Below are 17,819 nucleotides of genomic sequence, written 5' to 3'. Positions count from 1 at the left end.
TGTGTTTCTGTGTCTGTGTGTCTGTGTGAGTGTGTTTGTGTGTGTGTGTGCGTGCGTGCGTGTATGTTTATGCGTAAAACACTCTTTACCATAAGCGATGTAATTAGACTGCTGATCTTTTTGCATGCAGATCAGTTTGACAGCATGACAATTGCTCAAACCTGACACACACACACACACCCCCATGACCCACCCCCTATCATGGGCAGCATGTGGTGTTGTCTGTGGGCAGAGTGTATAAGGATTAGCATAATGCGGGGTGAGTCTGTGTAACAGCCACGGTGACGCGTGCTGAACTCACTGTCCTGCTGTTGAGCATTCAAATCTCATAATGGATGTAAAGTAGCTAGCTACCCTGGAGAGGGGTATGTGTGTTGGGGGTGGGGCATAACAATGAAAAAAGGCATAGAGAGATCAAATGTAGACATAAGAAAAAAGTATAAAATAACAAAATTACATATTTGTGTGAACTATTTGAGTGAATTAACCCATTTAAGATGCTCCTAAAAGCAGACAATTCTGGCACTCTTACAATATAGAGCCTTCAGATACCGCAGAGAGAATGTGTTCCAGAACATTCGCATTGTAAATAGACTTTTACCAGGCTATCTCTCCCATATGATTGATTAGAACAGCCTGGCGACCATTATAAAATCATTAAGAAGATGGATAGAGAGAACATCTTCTAATAAAAACCGCTCTATACCTGATGAAGCACTGAACAAACTCTTCCTCAATGACATTCACTGATTACTGCCCTACAGTGTGTGTGTGTGTGTGTACTATTAATACTGTACTCCATTAGTGATATGGCTATTGCAGTATAGTATTCCAGCAATCAGTTTACCATCAGGACTGTGTCTGTACTGGGATTTCTAGTAGTGAATAAAAACATGATACATTGATCATGTGAAACACACACACACTGAGAGAAATCATGGAAAAGCATCTGCCAGTGGAGGGGTTGAGGCTGGGGTGGGGGTGTTATCAGTGAAAACAGAGTCCTGTCTCTTTAACTGGTGGCTGAGCTGAAGGACTCATGAATAAACATTAACTTTTTCCTCTGCTCACACAGAACCAATCTAAATCTAAATGAGCCTACATACACACCAACACCAATGACATTATAACCCCCCACCCCCAGGATCACTGATGCTCTAGTGTATGACATTACAACCCACTATCCCTCCTTAAAGTAACCTCCCCTATACCTCTGTCCCCCCAACAGCATTAAAAATACGTACACTAGTAGGCAATAGCATTATATCCCCTACACACACATACACCCTCCCCTTCCTTCAACCCCCCTCCCCCAGCCCCACTTCCAGCATCATCAACAGCAGCAGTATAATTCATGCGAGGTCATTAATATTCATCATATCATTTTGTCACAAAGGAAAGTAATCTGGCTGGATGTCACTGACGTAATTAATGAACTGACCTCTGGGTCCAGGGATCTACCCACAACACACACACACACACACGCAAGACATTGGGCAAATATGTCCACCAAACCAGACTTTATTTACCTCAGTGGCTATGGAAAGGGGAGGGAGAAAAAACACACATCCATATGAGAACTGGGGAGAAGGAACAAAGTTAACCACTGGAGCAAGAGACTGAGACAGGTGCACAACACAGGTATCTTTTGGTTATCACTACGGCAACAGCTTCCAGGAACGACACAATATTTACATCTTACAGTTATTCAGAAAATAAGCAAAAGGAATAAAACAACAATATGTACATAATAACTGCCAAGTGGTACAGTATTTGGAATTTCAGTACAGAAGAAAGATCATTGGTATTGTGGTAAACATTGGTCAGATATAGAGCTACGGGTAAACAGAGTTAGAATCCTTTGGAAGGTTAGCCTGGATGACAGACTGTTTCTGTGTTCAGTATCACTGCATGGCTACATAGCTACATGGCTACAATCTGTGTGGCTACATGACTACGTGGCTACCCAGGTACATGGGATACGTGTCTATGTCACTACATGGCTACATTGTTGCCTGGCCTATAGCAGAGACAAGCATGGCTACATAGCTACGTGGCTACAAGGCTACATTGTTGGCCTAAAGCAGAAACAAACATGGCTAAACAAGCCAGCGACACAAGATCAGAAACATACTGGTACACAGACCTGTGGAAGGTTTGGGCTAGATACAATCCAACCTGCCATAGAATAGCTATGCAGGATCTTAAGTATAGAAGTATCTTATCTTTATAGTATCATTGTAACTTCTTTGTATCTTTGTTTAGAAACCACTGTCCACATAATAATACATTACTGAGTAAATACTGGCGCCACAAGTATCTCTTTGTTAACATCAGAATAAAAGGTCAGGTTATGAACAGCGTCATGTGTGTTATAACAGTTTGTTGTTATTAAAGTATTACAAAATATGTTAGCAGCCAACTGGACATCCTCAAAGACTGAGATAGATTCTTCCATCTGGTTAGAAAGACATTGACGAGGAAAACATTTCAACCACTCTACACACTGCAATGGCTCTGAAGTAGTTCCCTACTGAGTATGGTACACTAGGGGCTGGGGTTTGGTTCCCTACTGAGTGCACTAGTAGCTGGGGGGGGGGGGGGGGTGGCTTTGAGAAGTGCTCCTCCATCCTAGTATAATAACAGGTTTTGGTTTTTCTGGAGGTTACAGTGTACACTCACCAGTGGCTTGGTGAAGACAGATACAGCAGTTCTGATACAGTCACTCTTTCTTCCCAACAATCAATGTTACATTGTCAAGTAAACTTTTTAAGTTGTTTTTTGTGGGATTTATGCATCGATGGTTACAGTGTTATTGTCTTTGGGTTGTGTTTTAAAGCATTCGATATTATCATAGTTATTACTGTTACTATTACTACAGTAATATTATTACATTTAGAGATCAAAAAGATGAGAGAGAGAGAGAGAGAGAGAGAGAGAGAGAGAGAGAGAAAAACAGTTAGAGTGTGTGAGATTTAAGTGAGAGTTAAGTGCACACAACATCCGAAGTTTTCATCAGTATAACGTCAGTAACTCTCTATGGTCCGTCAGAACAGAGGCAGTCTCAGGGGAGACTGAGTCGACCATATAAAAGCTACATACTGTACATTAATTTACCCCTCACACCATTTAACATTGTAATAATGGAACCATCAATTATGGGTCAGAAAGCTCAGATCTCTCAAATCCAGAGAGGTTTCTTTAGAACGACCATTACAGGAACTTCATATCAACAGTCAATATTTACATCATAAGGTTTCGAAACAGACTTTGTGTCTGGCATTAGGAACAGAAGAGAGGCTAGTACATTATTATGACCAAATAAAAAACAGTTCAGTTGGCCTGAGTATAGTAGACATGGAATTATATTACACTACGTATTGGTATTTTTACTCAAATAAGAAGAAAAGGCAACTCCACATCATAACGCCTACATTATGTTCTCATACACCACAAAATAACACTTGTCTTATCAAAGCATAATAACGACCGTTAATCCATAATATTCATTTTCATTAACATTTACTTAACACAGACAATGTTGTGTAGTGTTTGGTTAAAGTTGTGACATATATTGGTCGACCGTTATCAAAATAGCTTCTTATATGACCTCTCACATAAAGGACAAAGTGGACTTAGCTCAGTGCTATTTGGCCTATTATCCACATAAGGAGCGTTCAGTACATGTGCAGTAGAGTCATCATTGGCTTGAGAAGGTTGAGGTCTGCTTCAGCACCACGTAGACCAGTCAGTCTACGCACCAGTCTCAGTTCTACTCTTCACTGTATGGTCTGTACTGTGGTTTGGAAATGAAAACCACCATGTTGACAACACAATCCACGGACATGTAAGGTTTTGGTTACGAGCTTTGGAATCCAAGCCAGTCTTTGCAGATGCTCTTTGTAAAGAATATTTAACATTTTTGTTTTCCGTAGCTGCTTTTGTTTCTTTCAGTTTTCTTATACTTTGAAAGAACGTTATATACACTAAAACGTCTAACAGTTTGATACTTGCACTAGTAAAGTCTTTAAACAGACACATACTGTGTCCTGGTTCTCCAGATTCTATGGTCAGAACAGGGACATCTGTTGGCATGGAGGGGTTAACTCCTGAGGTATCGGTTGGAGGACAGGAGAGGAGGGGAAAGGAGAGACAGAGGAACAGAGGAGTGGGGTCTTAAAGCTCTAGAGGAGGTCTGCCCTGTGATGTTTTGGGGCTGAGTAAGGGGTGAGGTACACTGGTAGAATGCTCTTTGGCTTCTGTGGCATCCGGTTGGTTTATTGTTGTGAGTGACATGCACTTAGTTCATGGCTGTGTGCGTTCTCTCCCCTGTCCTCTGCTGCCTTTCCCTCTATCCTGTGGTGGGGTCGACTCTGAGGCTCCTTGCCCTCTTCTCCTTGGCCCGACCATTCTGAAACCACACCTGCACCACCCTGCGTGGGAGCCCCAGCTGCCGTCCCAGGCCCTCACACTGCAGGGGGCTGGGGGTGGGGTGCTCCCTGTAACAGGCTCTGAGCTTGGCCACCTGCTGGGGGGTCATCTGTGTACGCTGCCTCTGCTGCTGCTGCTGTCGCGGTCCATGCCTATCCACACTCTCAGACAGACTTGGACTGGAGTTCTGGTCACAGTCATGAACGTTGAAGCTTGCCATCCCATATTTGTATCCCAGAGACAACAGATTGCTATGGTTACCCTCATGAGCCTGGTCAGACGAAGGGAATATTTTTACTGACAGACCTTCTTCCTCTTCCTCCTCTTCCATGTCGGGTTCGTTCAGGTCAAAGGTCAAATCTGTTTCCCCAGAAATGTATTTTCTCTCAGTGGGGATGACCCCGGGGCTTGGGGAGGGATGAAAGGGGTTCGGGGAGGGATGGAGGGAGGGAGGGAGAGAAGGATGGTGGGAGAGAGAGGGAGAATGCTGGAGGGAGAGTGGGGGAACCTCCCTGTCTCTGTAGGATCCATGGTTGTGAGAAAAGCTGAAGACATCAGCGGAACCTATCTGATGAGACAAACCATAGGCAGGTCTGTCAGTCTGGGACCAGTGGCGGGCCCTAACATGGGCGTCCAGGGCACTTTGAGCCTTGAACAAAGCCCTACAGAACGGACAGCGCCTGTGGTTGTCACCCAGACCCACACCTAAACCTCCTCTCCCCAGGGTCTGGAGCTGGCCCTTCCTCTGACGAGCCCTGGTGTTCTGGAACCATACCTGAGGAAGGACAGACAAACACAGCATTATTACATGTTATTACACAAAATATGATTCAGCATTACAGAATTAAAGAAATGTTACTATGATAATGATAAAGTACCTGCACCACACGTTTCTTCAGGCCTGTGTCCCTGGTGATGCCCTCCAGTACAGAGCGGGTTGGGTTGGAGTTCAGACTGTAGCGCTGGTACAGAACCTCTAGCTGCTCTGCACTGATGGTGGTCCTCTGGCGCCTTTCCCTCCTCTGCTCATCCCCCTCTCCCTCCCTCTCTCCCCCTTCCTCTCCATCACCGGCCATCACATCACTCATAGGCCTAACCTCTGTCCCTTCCTCCAGCCTACGCTTCAGAGAGGGCAGGGCTGGGCTAGGAGCACAGTGGGTGGTAGTATATGGGGGTAGAGCTGAGCTAGGAGCACAGTGGGTGGTAGTGTATGGGGGTAGAGCTGGGCTAGGAGCAGAGTGGGTGGTAGTGTATGGGGGTAGGGCTGGGCTAGGAGCAGAGTGGGTGGTAGTGTATGGGGGTAGAGCTGGGCTAGGAGCACAGTGGGTGGTAGTGTATGGGGGTAGGGCTAGGCTAGGAGCAGAGTGGGTGGTAGTGTATGGGGGTAGAGCTGGGCTAGGAGCACAGTGGGTGGTAGTATATGGGGGTAGAGCTGGGCTAGGAGCAGAGTGGGTGGTAGTGTATGGGGGTAGGGCTAGGCTAGGAGCAGAGTGGGTGGTAGTGTATGGGGGTAGGGATGGGCTAGGAGCAGAGTGGGTGGTAGTGTATGGGGGTAGAGCTGAGCTAGGAGCAGAATGGGTGGTAGTGTATGGGGGTAGGGCTAGGCTAGGAGCAGAGTGGGTGGTAGTGTATGGGGGTAGAGCTGAGCTAGGAGCAGAATGGGTGGTAGTGTATAGGGATAAGGGTGGTTGGTGGCAGGACGATAACAGGGACTGGTACTGAAGCATTGACTGGAGGGCTATGGGCTGCATTAGACCAAGGGGGAGGAGAGAGGGGTCTATGGGGAAGGGAAGAGAGGAGAGGTTGGATAAAGGAAGACGGGGCAGGGGGAGTTGGGGTAAGGGGAGAGGGGGTATGGAAAGTTTGGGCCTGTGTATGATAGTTTGAGAGGGGTCAGGGCAAGGGGTGGTTGTCGTTGTGGTACTGTCCTGCTCTGAAAGTGGTTGTGGTTGGCGGGGGGGTGGAGGAGGAGGAGAGGGTGTTGGTGAGGCTCTGGCTTGGACTGGGGAGAGGGAATTAACTGGGGCTTGGTCTGGGGACAGGGTTACAGATACGAATGCTGGTGGTGGGGGCACAGCTGGGTCTGTGTCTATGGCTGTTAGGGTTGCAGCTGGGATAAGGGCTGGGACTGAGGTTTGGGAGACGGAGAGGGATTGGGCTTGGTCGAGGGTTGAATCTGAGGCTGGTGCTGGGGGTAAAGGTGCAAGTGCAGGTGCTGAAGCTGGGGTTAGGGGTGCAACTACAGTAGTCTCAGTGTCCCCCGGTGTGAAGGGTCTGAGGGGGTAGAGGCGGTCGTACTGCAGCCTGTACTGTCTGGAGAACATCTCCAACACTACAGGAGGGATCATCTGGCGGTGAACAAACTCCTGGTGGCTCTTCAGGATCAGAGAGTCAGAGAACAGCTTCCCACATTCTCCACACTGCTTCTCCTCCTCCTCCAGGCATCCCTCCATCTCTCTGTTCTGCTGTCTCTGTCTCTGTCTGCTCTGAGTGCTTTGTAGGGCCAGCTCCCAGCCGTATCTTTCCAACAGAACTCTGAGGGCCTTCTCTGCTCTCTCCTTCTTCTCACTCTCCTGCATCTCTCCGTTCTTCTCTCCATCTCCCTCAGGAGGGGAGGATGGGTTGTACTCTTTCTCTGTCTGGTGGAGGGGGGAGTCACTGTCAGCGGTCTCAGCCTGAGTTTCACATTTCGGGGCATGGCCTGGAAACTGGATTCTATTCATCTCTGGCTGTGGAGAGGGAGGTTCAAGCCTCTCTATCTGGGGGTGTTGGTCCGAGGTGGTCTGAGGGGAGACAGCTGAGGTGGTCTGAGAGGAGACAGCTGAGGTGATCTGAGAGGAGACAGCTGAGGTGATCTGAGAGGAGACAGCTGAGGTGATCTGAGAGGAGACAGCTGAGGTGGTCTGAGGGGAGACAGCTGAGGTGGTCTGAGGTGAGACAGCTGAGGTGGTCTGAGAGGAGACAGCTGAGGTGATCTGAGAGGAGACAGCTGAGGTGGTCTGAGGGGAGACAGCTGAGGTGGTCTGAGGTGAGACAGCTGAGGTGGTCTGAGGTGAGACAGCTGAGATGGTCTGAGGTGAGACAGCTGAGGTGGTCTGATTCATAAGGGTTGTGTTGGGGTTGAGATGCAACCCCCCAGAAAGGTAGAAGGACAGGAGCAGCTGCTGCTGTAGAGAGAATAGGCTGTCTGGGGATAAGGGGAGGGGAGGGAAGAGGTTCCCGTGTTGGAGAATCTCTGCTGCTGAAGGGAGGTGCTGCTTTAGGAGGTTCTGTTGCAGTAAGGGGAGGTGTGGGAGCAGTGTTGGACTAAAGAGCTGGGGCTGGAGAAGGGCTGTGTGTTGCTGTATCTGGGCTTGGGCTATCTCCTGTTGCTGCTGTAGTATCTGGGCCTGGGCTAATTGCTGTTGGAGTAACGTCAGGTCCTGCTGACCTACGGAAGCGGTCAGGACCTCTACTCTCCTCCTCTTAGCCTGTTGACCCTTAACCTGCCCAGAGACACCCACACTCAGCTGGGCTTCACTCAGGGAGGAACAGGGACTTGGGGAGGCAGGGGCTGGTCTGGTGACTGCTGGGGGGGTTCCCCTGGTAGATGCCTCTCCTCCTCCAGGCGAAGGGCTGGAGGCAGGGGTCTGGGTTTGGACCAAGGATGGGACTGGGGTGTGGGGAGCCTGGGTTGAGGCTGAGGCTGGAGCTAGAGTTTGGTGGGTGTGGGGGTTCAGTGGTAGCTGGGTCCGAGCTGCACGGGCTCGTGTCTGGTGCAGTACAGAACGGAGGTGGATGTCCAGGGTGGAGCTCTGGCTGTAGGCCACCCTACACATTCTGCAGCGGTAGGGCCTGGGGTCAGGGGCCAGGCTGCAGCGGTAGGGGCTTGGTTCCAGGCCCTGGGGGGTGTCAGCATGACTGGGGCTGGAGTCATGCAGGGCCCGTCTGGCTTTGGCTCGGTGGAGGTGAGACACAGAGTTATAGTGGACCAGCAGGATGGTTCTCTGAGTGAAGGACTCACAGCAGACTGAACACTTGTAGGGCCGAGCCGGGTCCAGGAACCGCTCCAGAGTCGGGTTCGAGCCCTTGATGAGGGGGCTGGGTTCTGACCCTGTCTCCTCCTCCTGCTGCCCTGAACCCTTGTCACTATTACTAACCCCTGGACTGGGCCTCTCCTCCTCATCTGGGTCATCCTTTTCATCCTCCTCTCCTTCATTTGCCTCCTCATCCTCCTCATCTTCCTCCTTATCTTCTTCACTCATACTCTCCCCCTCCTCTTCCTCCCCCTCCAGGCTGGTTTGTCGTTGGACGTGTGCTCCACTCTGGTCAGGGTGTGTACCCTGTAGGTGTAGGTCCTGTAGGTGTGTGTTGAGCAGGTGTCTCTGCAGGGCCTCTTGGCTGCGGCAGCGTCTGGGGCAGAGGTGGCACTCTGTCGCCGCCCTCATGGCATGGTACTGCCAGTGCAGCTTCAGCTTCTCCTGTGTCCGGAATGCTAGACTGCACCTGCCACAGCGGAACCTGTAACCATGGCGATCAGAGGAGGGAGGGGCATCGCTGGGAGGAGAGGGGGGTAAGGTGGATGAAGGGAGGTGGCTGAGGGAGGGAGAGGGAGGAGTGGGGGGGGGAGGGGGAGAGCTGGGGGACTCTGGGAGGTGAGAGGTGTTGTCCTCTGCTAGATGCTGGTCCTCACAAGGACGGGTGGGCAGAGCAGGGACATCTTTGGCTGGTATCACTTCTTCTTCATTTATATGGGAGTCGTTTGATTGAGACTCATTTCTGAGGGACTCCTTTGCGTAAAAGTCGATTGTGTTGGAATCGCTTGTTTGATATTCGTTTGTGTTGGAGTCGTTTGAATGGGAATCCCTCTGCAGTGTCTCTTTCTGTAGAATCTCTGGCAGCTCCACTGCCACCTGGAAAATAATCCAACAACAAAGGTTTTGAACGTCAGTCTGTCCAGATGACTGATTGCCTTTATAGTCAGTCAAAACAGTGTCTTTCCTGTTTGATAGTGCAGATGGAATAATAATAGTGATGCTCCTTTATTGTCAACATCACCTCATTCTCCCATTACACACTTTACTTCTAAATCAATGAATAATAATACCAGATAGATTGAAATAGAATCAAGAGTGTTTTTAAAATCAACCACACACACAGAAAGAAGACACACACACTTGGCATGGCAGAGACAGAAGAGACACATACACATATGCGGGTGCAGCAGTGAGAGAGTGAAGGTCAGGCTTAATCTTGAGAGAGTAATTGGAAAGCGAGGAACATAATGGCCATCATCACCCCAGACTGAATTAATGAACCTACACTACTATCAGAGAGAGAGGGAGAGGGGTGGAGAATGGGGGCTGTGGTGGCAGAGAGATGGAGAGAGAGAGAGAGAGAGAGAGAGAGAGAGAGAGAGAGAGAGAGAGAGAGAGAGAGAGAGAGAGAGAGAGAGAGAGAGAGAGAGGAGGGGTTGAGAGGGGGTGAGAGAGAGAAAGAGGAGGCGCAGAGAGAAAGATGGAGAAAGAGGGGGGGTGAGAGAGAACAAGGGCCACAGAGAAAAAGATGGAGAGAGAGAGGACGGGTGGAGAGAAGAATGAGAGATATGAAAAGGGAGTGAGAGAAAAAAGGGAGAGGAGAGGGTAAGAGAGATGAGAGGAGAGGGAGGGGTGAGAGAGGGATGAGGGGAAAAACAGGAAGACTAAAAGGAAGAAGGCAGTCAAGTGAAGTCAGAGAGGGAGACAAAGAGCACTTAGCATGCTGGGTAAAGTAATGGAGGTTGGTGATGTGGAGAGATGAGCACTCTTTGTTTGCTAGAGACACTAAAAGCAAACTCCTTCAGCTTGATTGCACTTCTGCTTATGAAAGGTAGCTAGAGCACACACACACTTACAGTGCTCATGAGCTTGTCCACACAGTCCTGGGCCACACTATGAGTGAGTGTGAGGTGACGTCTCAGGTGTGTGTGTACCAGTGTGTCCTGGCACAGTGGGCACTTGGCAGTAGTCTGTTGGTCAGTGGAGTGTTTGTCGGTTCTGTGGCGTTTGGGAGAGAGGGGGCTCTGTGTCTCCTCCAGCCAAGAGAATGATCGCTTGGCTGGGGATAAGGAATCTCTCCTCTCCCCCTCCTCACTGCTTTCATCTAGAAAGATAACACATATGTTAACACACACACACACACACACACACACACACACACACAGAGATTGATCCATTATTGATTTTCTATTAAAGAGCCTCCTGGGATTCAGACCAGTTCATTCAGACCAAATACCTGCTATTGACTGTTTAATACAGAGTAGCAGACAGAGTTAGACCAGATTTAGACCAGACAGAGATAGAACAGAGTACAGTAGGAGTCATTAGAACGGTACTCGGAAGTCTAGTTTCTGACCCTCACTAAGCCTAGTCATGGACTAAAAAGCATGCTCAATGGAGAATCTCTATTGACAGTGACTGGGTAACTAGCCCTGAAAGTTCTATTCTGGAATATTACAGACATTTGAGTCATTTAACAGATGCTCTTATCCAGAGTGACTTACAGGAGCAATTAGGGTTAAATGCCTTGCTCAAGGGCACAACGTCAGATTTTTGTTCACCTAGTCAGTTCTGGAATTCGACCAGCAACTTTTCGGTTACTGGTCCAAAGCGCTTAACCGCTAGGCTACCTGCCACCCTACAGTTCAATAGCAGTGAGTAGGTAGGTGCTCGTTAGCGTTGTCGGGGTGATAGGGGATGTAACGAGCATGTGTATCGACAAATCAATTAAGCCAATTGACCCCTGACCATAATCAATCATTAATTTTCTCTCAATCACTCTCTCTTCACCTTGCTCCATCTCTCCAAGTTTCTTCTAATTTCCTCTTTCCATTGACTTATCCTAGGCCTACAGTTAATTTTCTCTATCTTATTTATACATTTGTTCTGGACTGATGTACAAAATATGGTCGAAATTCCCTCTTGCCAATGTCTACAATAATCCCATACTTTTAAATTCCTCAGGAGGAATGAACAAGTGCACACTTCAGAGAGAAGGGAATGGGAAAAGATGAGCTGAATTTCTTACCTATCTCAGGACTGGTACACTTCCTGATGCTGAAGATGGCAGCTAGCTCCTCTCCTTTATTCAGGCTCCTCCTTTTCACAAGCTGCAAGTGGTGAAGCTCCTCCCTCTTATAATGACCCGTGGAGTGGGTGTGTCTCAGTAGGTGGAGTTTAGAGCGGGAGGAGTAATTACACAAGACACAGTGGAACGACCAGGAGCCTCCAGCTACTGCACTGTCATACTGCTCTAAGAACTAGAGAGAGAGGGAAAGAGAGAGGGGGAAGTTGGAGTTATACAAGGTGTGATAGAAATAAATATGTACAAAATAAATCTGGTCTCTGTGTTTTATTTGCTGTCTATATGCCAAATATTTCTAAACAATTATATAGCCCAAAAACAGCAATTATTGTGTTTGTACTGACCCTGTAGACTCTGAGGCTGGCCTGGTGTTGGGAGTTGACGCTGTGTATTCTCAGTTTCTCCAAGCTGGTGGTCTGGAAGTCACACACGTTACACTTCAGCTGGACCAGGTTGCCTGTAGCAACCAACTTCCCAACTTCCTCCCAGTCCACAGCCTCCCCCTTCTCCCCTCTCTCCGAGAGGTGGGCAGCCAGCTGGTAGCGGGCCCTGTGTCTGTCTGTCTGGCAGTGCAAGGTGAAGTTAGCTGTGAGGGGGGTGCTGTAGCCACACAGCCTGCAATAGCAGCCTCCGGCCACCAGACAACGCCACTCAGACTGGGGCAGGGAGCGGGGGGCACTCAGGTGAGACCCAAGAGACTCCAGACTGTCAGAGGAGAAACTGAAACACACCAGGCACCGGAACACACCACGGTAGAGTGGAGAAGAGGAGGAGAGAGACAGGGGAGGAGGGGGAGAGGGGGAGAGAGACAGGGGAGGAGGGGGAGAGGGGGATGGAGAAGGGGATGGTGAGGAGGAGGGAGGAGGAGAGGGGGAGGGGGTCAGGGTTGAATCTGGGGCAACTGGCTCCTCTGCTGTTAGTTGATGCATATCCAAAGACTGCTGCCCACCTAGAACACACACACACAGACACACACAGAACACAGACACACAGATAGACACACACACACAGACAGGCCGTGACAAAACATACATATAAGCATGGATATAATCAAGTATCAACCTAACTTGATGTGCCAGTGAACAGAGCCCAACAAAACAGTAATTTAGTATGTGTCAGTGTGTGTGTAGTCTCTCACCTATGCTGTGTAGCAGTGTGAGTTGAGGAGGCAGACTCCTGCAGTGGGCCAGGTAGTAGCTTCTCTGCAGCTGCAGTACGTTGTGTGTGTGTTTCAGGCGCAGCACATTTTGTGTGTGTTTCTCGCTGGTGGTGTGTATGCGCAGGTTCCGCGCAATGCTGGTCTCATAATCACACACCTCACACCGCCACCTCTTACCCTGGGAGGAGGGATGGCTGGGGTAGGGCGGTGTGTTTTCAGGGGGCTGCGTGACTTCGGGGTGTGTGTGTCCGTACACCTGATCGCCTGCCGTGTCTCTGACAGTGGAGCCCCCGCTGTGTGTGCTGTGCGCATGTTGTGTTTGTCCCGCTGCCTGTACGTTGCTGAGGTGTTTGTCTGACTGCATGTGTATGCTGAGGTTTCCTTTAGAGGATGTGGCGTAATCACACACATCACAGCGGTAGGGCTTGTACCCACAGACATAACTCTCCCCCCGGGATAGACGAGGATGGGCCTTCCCTGTGCTACAGTACAGACACACACCCCTTGACCCTCCACAAACACAATTCTCCCCCAAGCCCCCACACACACATGAGCCCCCAGACTCTGGGTGTTTTTCTCTGAGGTGGACTTGCAGTGTCTGCTGGGACTTGTAATGCCAGTTACATTTGGGGCATTTAAGCGTCTTGCAGGAGTTCCGGGAGTGCATCAATGCCATGTGACTGTTCAGTGAGACTGGAGAGGAGGGTGAGGAGGAAGAGGAGGGAGAGGAGTGGAGGTACTTAGATACAGTCTCTATGTTCTCATCTCCCTCTCTTTCTTTCTCTCCATTTCCCTCATCATCATCTCTTTCTATTTCCATCTCTCTATCTCCATCTCTCACTTCTGGGTTGTTGTTTGGTTTTGGAACTTTGGCAGTGTCTCCATTGGCAATAAGGGAAGTGTGAGTGGCGTCTGCCCTACCATCATCCTTAGCGGGTGGGCTGGTGGACTTAGACAGAGCAGACTGCTGGGGTTTAAAGCTCAGAGGAAAACTAGGACTATTGCCCTGCACTTCTCCTGTGTCTCTCACCTCTGTCTCGTTCTGAGGATAAGGAGAGAAGGGGGAAAAGCTGGAGCGCTTTGGAGAGGTGGAAGGAGAGGTAGAGTGCTTTGGAGAATTGGAAGGTGATAATGAGAGCTTTGGACAGGTAGAAGGAGAGGTAGAGTGCTTTGGAGAATTGGAAGGAGTGATGTGGATGTTGCTGTTCAATGTGCCACTGGCCATAACAGTGCTGGAAGCAGAACTGTGCTGGCTCTGTCGAGGTAATAGACTACATTTGGATTTGGTTTGGCTTTGGTTTGAGATGGCCTCTTCCCTCTCCTCCTCCTCTTCCTCTTTCTTCTCTTTTTCCTCTTCTCCTCTGTCTTTGCTGCTGAGGGCTGGTGCAAGGTTTTTTCTTCCCGTTTCCTCTCTGTCGTCCACTAGTAACAATCTTTCTTTCTCCTTCTTCTCATTTAGCTTCTCTTCCTTCTCTTGCTCTTCTTTCAGTGTCACACCATTATTCTGTGAGTATATACCCCGTTCCCCTTCTGGGGTCTCCTCTCTGCCTGCGGTCCCCTCTGCACCCCCCTGCTCTGTCTGGATCAGGTTGGAGGGCTCTTTGGCAGGGGCCGGGGCTGAGGTACGAGAGGGCGACCCCTTACAAGGAATCACTTCCGGGGTCAGGAGAGGATGAGATAACGGCTTGGTGCTGATGTCAGGTTCTCCTCCCTCTCTCCCTCCATCCCTTCCTCTCCCTCCCTCACCGCTGTCCATAATGGCTCCTACAGCAGCCACGCATCACTACCCCACCTGAGAAAGAGATGGAGAGCGAGAGAGGAGAGAGAGAGAGAGAGAGAGAGAGAGAGAGAGAGAGAGAGAGAGAGAGAGAGAGAGAGAGGAAGAGAGAGAAGAATTTAAAGGAAGAAATGCATGCACATAGTACTGAGTGTTAATTACTGCAACACAATAAACAATAGTCTTTGTCAGGTGAACTTCTACCTCTACTAGCTACTCCACTGGCCTTGGCTCTAAAGGTTTTCATTTACACAGATCAATAGCCTAGTCTATCATAACAAATCTAAAATGATTTACACAATTATTCCCCACTATATGTCTATCTAGTATGGGAAACCATTACTTAGGGAAAGTGTGTGTGTGTGTGTGTGTGTGTGTGTGTGTGTGTGTGTGTGTGTGTGTGTGTGTGTGTGTGTGTGTGTGTGTGTGTGTGTGTGTGCGTGCGTGCGTGCGTGCGTGCGTGTGTGCGTGCGTGCGTGCGTGCGTGCGTGTGTGTGTGTGTGAGAGAGAGAGAGAGAGAGAGAGAGAGAGAGAGGTGGGGGCATACTGATTAACGGGAATTCGACTGAATGAGTCGCGCTTTAGAGAGAGAATGATATCCTACCCTGATAGAAACTGGAATGGTGACTATGACGATGTTTATATTACTGTAGCGTACTTCTGTCTTTGTTTAGCCTACTCAAGAGATAAAAAACCTCAACAGCCTATAACGGCACAAAGCTCTTCTTTCCATTCAACAGCACAGCCAATATCCGCGATATCCCCCAGTAGTTTGAGGGATATCACGAACAGTTAGAAACAAACGCAGACTCACATCTGTGCGGCTGTGGCGGCGGCGTCTCTGGACTCCTTGGACTGTATCTGTATCTGTAGTAATCCAGTCAAATAGCGGGTCTACTGAACATCCACATATTCCCTTTGGACCAGAGAGCGTGCAGGAGAGGACAGCCGCAGAGAGAGCAGCATAACACAGTCCTCCTCTCTGTGTTCCTAAAATCGTCTTCTTAAAGCTATATCTACAGTAAACAGAGGGACGGAGGGGTGTGAGAGGGGGAGAGGTAGAGTGAGGTCTGAACATAGAGGAGAGAAAAACACTTAGCTCTTTATTCCTGCTAATTGGTTTCCTGCAGATGGCTGAGACTACCCCACTGCGCATGTGCAAAATTGCGCAGGCAGCATCAATGGGATGCGGCGGAGGAGAAAGGGAGGGGAGAGAGGGGGAGAGGGACCGAAGAGGGACTATGTGGAAGACTAAAGAGGATACAGATATTCGGAGATAATAGTGAAGTAATGGAATTATCATTGTAATGTTGATATTGTAAGAAAGGGTTGGAATAATTGGAATAATAATTTTGTCACAAAAGGTTAAAGTGAAATGTAGATGTATAGGGCAAATATAGTTGAGTAGTAGGTATATCGCCTATATCCCATCCTTGTATCATAGGCCTACCATCAGTCGCATGCTTGAAATATAACACATTATTTGACAAGTATTTATTCTTTCAATCCACACAAAACTAGACTACTGCTACATTATTAAATAATATTAAATAATACATTTAATCAGCGTTAGGCTATATCTGGCGTGCTTCAGAGAAATAGGCCAACACTAGCCATATTATGACTAAAAGAAGAAACAACGAATTGTAAAATGTCTTCTATTTTTGGTCATAAATGGCTAAGGCCTACATATGTATTTATGATCCTTTCAGCCTTTTCTTACATAAGCTCTCTCTCTTTCCTCCCGTCTATTGTCATGATAATTTAATTGTGGATTTCACAATCTGTCGGTCTCTCGAGGCTCAACAGACTCAACGTACAATAACCCTGCGTCTTCACGACAATATTCCATAAACCAACCGTGATTGTATAAAAAAATGTTAATTTTTTTCACCCTTAAAAACTTAAACAAATAATTGTTTAACAGAATCTGAATAATTGTTATGATAGGCTTATTATAATTGTTCATAATAATCCAGGCTAAGATAATATAGGATAATATATTATAATACAGCCTAATACAATTAATATAATATATAATAATTTCTGAATTATTATTTTCATAAATCACATGCTGTAATTACATATCTGATAGTATATGCAATTACAATACAGAATTCATGAACATTTTAATTTGTTCTGATTTGTAATGATTATATTTTAGAGAAATGCATATTATCTATGTAAATAAATAATTATCTGTGTAAATCTCTTCCTAAAACCCTGTATATCGTGCATTAAACATAGAGATGGTTATTGTGAAATAATGCATTACAATATTAAAGTAAGCTTACTTACTATGTGATACGATGATACGAGAAGCATCTGCATAGAAAATTATCTAGAAAATTACACCACCTTTGCTTCTATATTCGATATGCACTCCAGAATTATAGAAAATTGTAAAACAAAAATATTAATAATAATTAAATATAACACAAAGAAAATTATTTTTTTGTTTGCTTCTTAACCAGGTCTCAGGTTGCTATATTATATTCATTCCACACATAATGTATTATTCAACATCATGACCTCGTGTGTGTGTGTGTGTGTGTGTGTGTGTGTGTGTGTGTGTGTGTGTGTGTGTGTGTGTGTGTGTGTGTGTGTGTGTGTGTGTGTGTGTGTGTGTGTGTGTGTGTGTGTGTGTGTGTGTGTGTGTGTGCGTGGGGGGTGGATGTATTTCAAGACGCTTTGCTATGAATGTTCTATTTTTCATTTTTAATTAAACGAAAACGTAAAGTAGCCTATAACTTACTCATTGCAAACCAATTTAAAATCTTCAATAAAAACTGCTGTAGCGTAACCTTTTCTGACACAGAATTTAAAGGCATGTTGTACTGGGATTAAAATATTGAATTTGTCCTCTGCACCACTGTTGTTGCTTATATCCGGTGAAAGGCTATAAGGCAATATGACCTATAGCATTTCCAGAATTAACCTAAAATGTATGCATAATTAAATACTTTTTATTGACCTATTATCACATGTATTAGTTGATGTTGTTGCTGTGGCTGTTCTTGATATAAATTCAATATGCTGAATAAATCTGATTATTTTGCATAGCAGAAAGTGGATCAAAATAAACCCTAAAGAGCATCCCAAATATGCTGGAATGGTTTATGAGTTCGCCATTTTAAATACTCGTAACAATAGGTTACTTATTTTCTTTCACTCCATCTGTAAATGTGTTGTTTATTTACATTTATATTAATCAACTTTTGAATGTAAATGATGGTGTGTTTCTGTAGGCTTACATTATATTATGATCAACATTTGATGACACTCTTCTGCACAGAGATCATGTATGTGAACGCATTCCTATCTTATTAAAGTCTACTGTTACATTATTAA

General features: G+C 47.1%; 1 protein-coding gene across 1 annotated transcript; it reads right to left on the bottom strand.

Annotated features, from left to right (window-relative positions):
• Positions 1-1,505: 1,505 nt before the first annotated feature.
• On the bottom strand, positions 1,506-15,625 carry LOC139584639 (zinc finger homeobox protein 3-like). The gene is made up of 7 exons (XM_071416720.1): positions 15,283-15,625; positions 12,671-14,483; positions 11,877-12,481; positions 11,476-11,707; positions 10,304-10,551; positions 5,310-9,323; positions 1,506-5,206 (listed from the first exon to the last, which is right to left on the bottom strand). The coding sequence occupies exons 2-7, from the start codon at positions 14,445-14,447 to the stop codon at positions 4,352-4,354; spliced, it is 7,731 nt and encodes a 2,576-aa protein (XP_071272821.1). The 5' UTR covers positions 14,448-14,483; positions 15,283-15,625; the 3' UTR covers positions 1,506-4,351.
• Between the last annotated feature and the right edge of the window lie 2,194 nt (positions 15,626-17,819).

This window comes from Salvelinus alpinus, chromosome 9 (genome assembly GCF_045679555.1).
Source record: "Salvelinus alpinus chromosome 9, SLU_Salpinus.1, whole genome shotgun sequence".
NCBI classification, from domain to species: domain Eukaryota; kingdom Metazoa; phylum Chordata; class Actinopteri; order Salmoniformes; family Salmonidae; genus Salvelinus; species Salvelinus alpinus.
Note: the sequence above shows the minus strand (reverse complement) of the source record. Positions and strands in the feature narration are given on the sequence as shown.

Bases quoted from the DNA above. Each gene is read 5' to 3' on its own strand.
- LOC139584639 (XM_071416720.1), bottom strand. From the start codon at position 14,447: ATGGACAGCGGTGAGGGAGGGAGAGGAAGGGATGGAGGGAGAGAGGGA. The intron at 12,482-12,670 runs GTGAGAGACTAC...TGTGTGTTCTAG, and splicing joins CACACTGCTACACAGCATAG to GTGGGCAGCAGTCTTTGGAT. The intron at 10,552-11,475 runs GTAAGAAATTCA...TTATCTTTCTAG, and splicing joins GTGTACCAGTCCTGAGATAG to ATGAAAGCAGTGAGGAGGGG.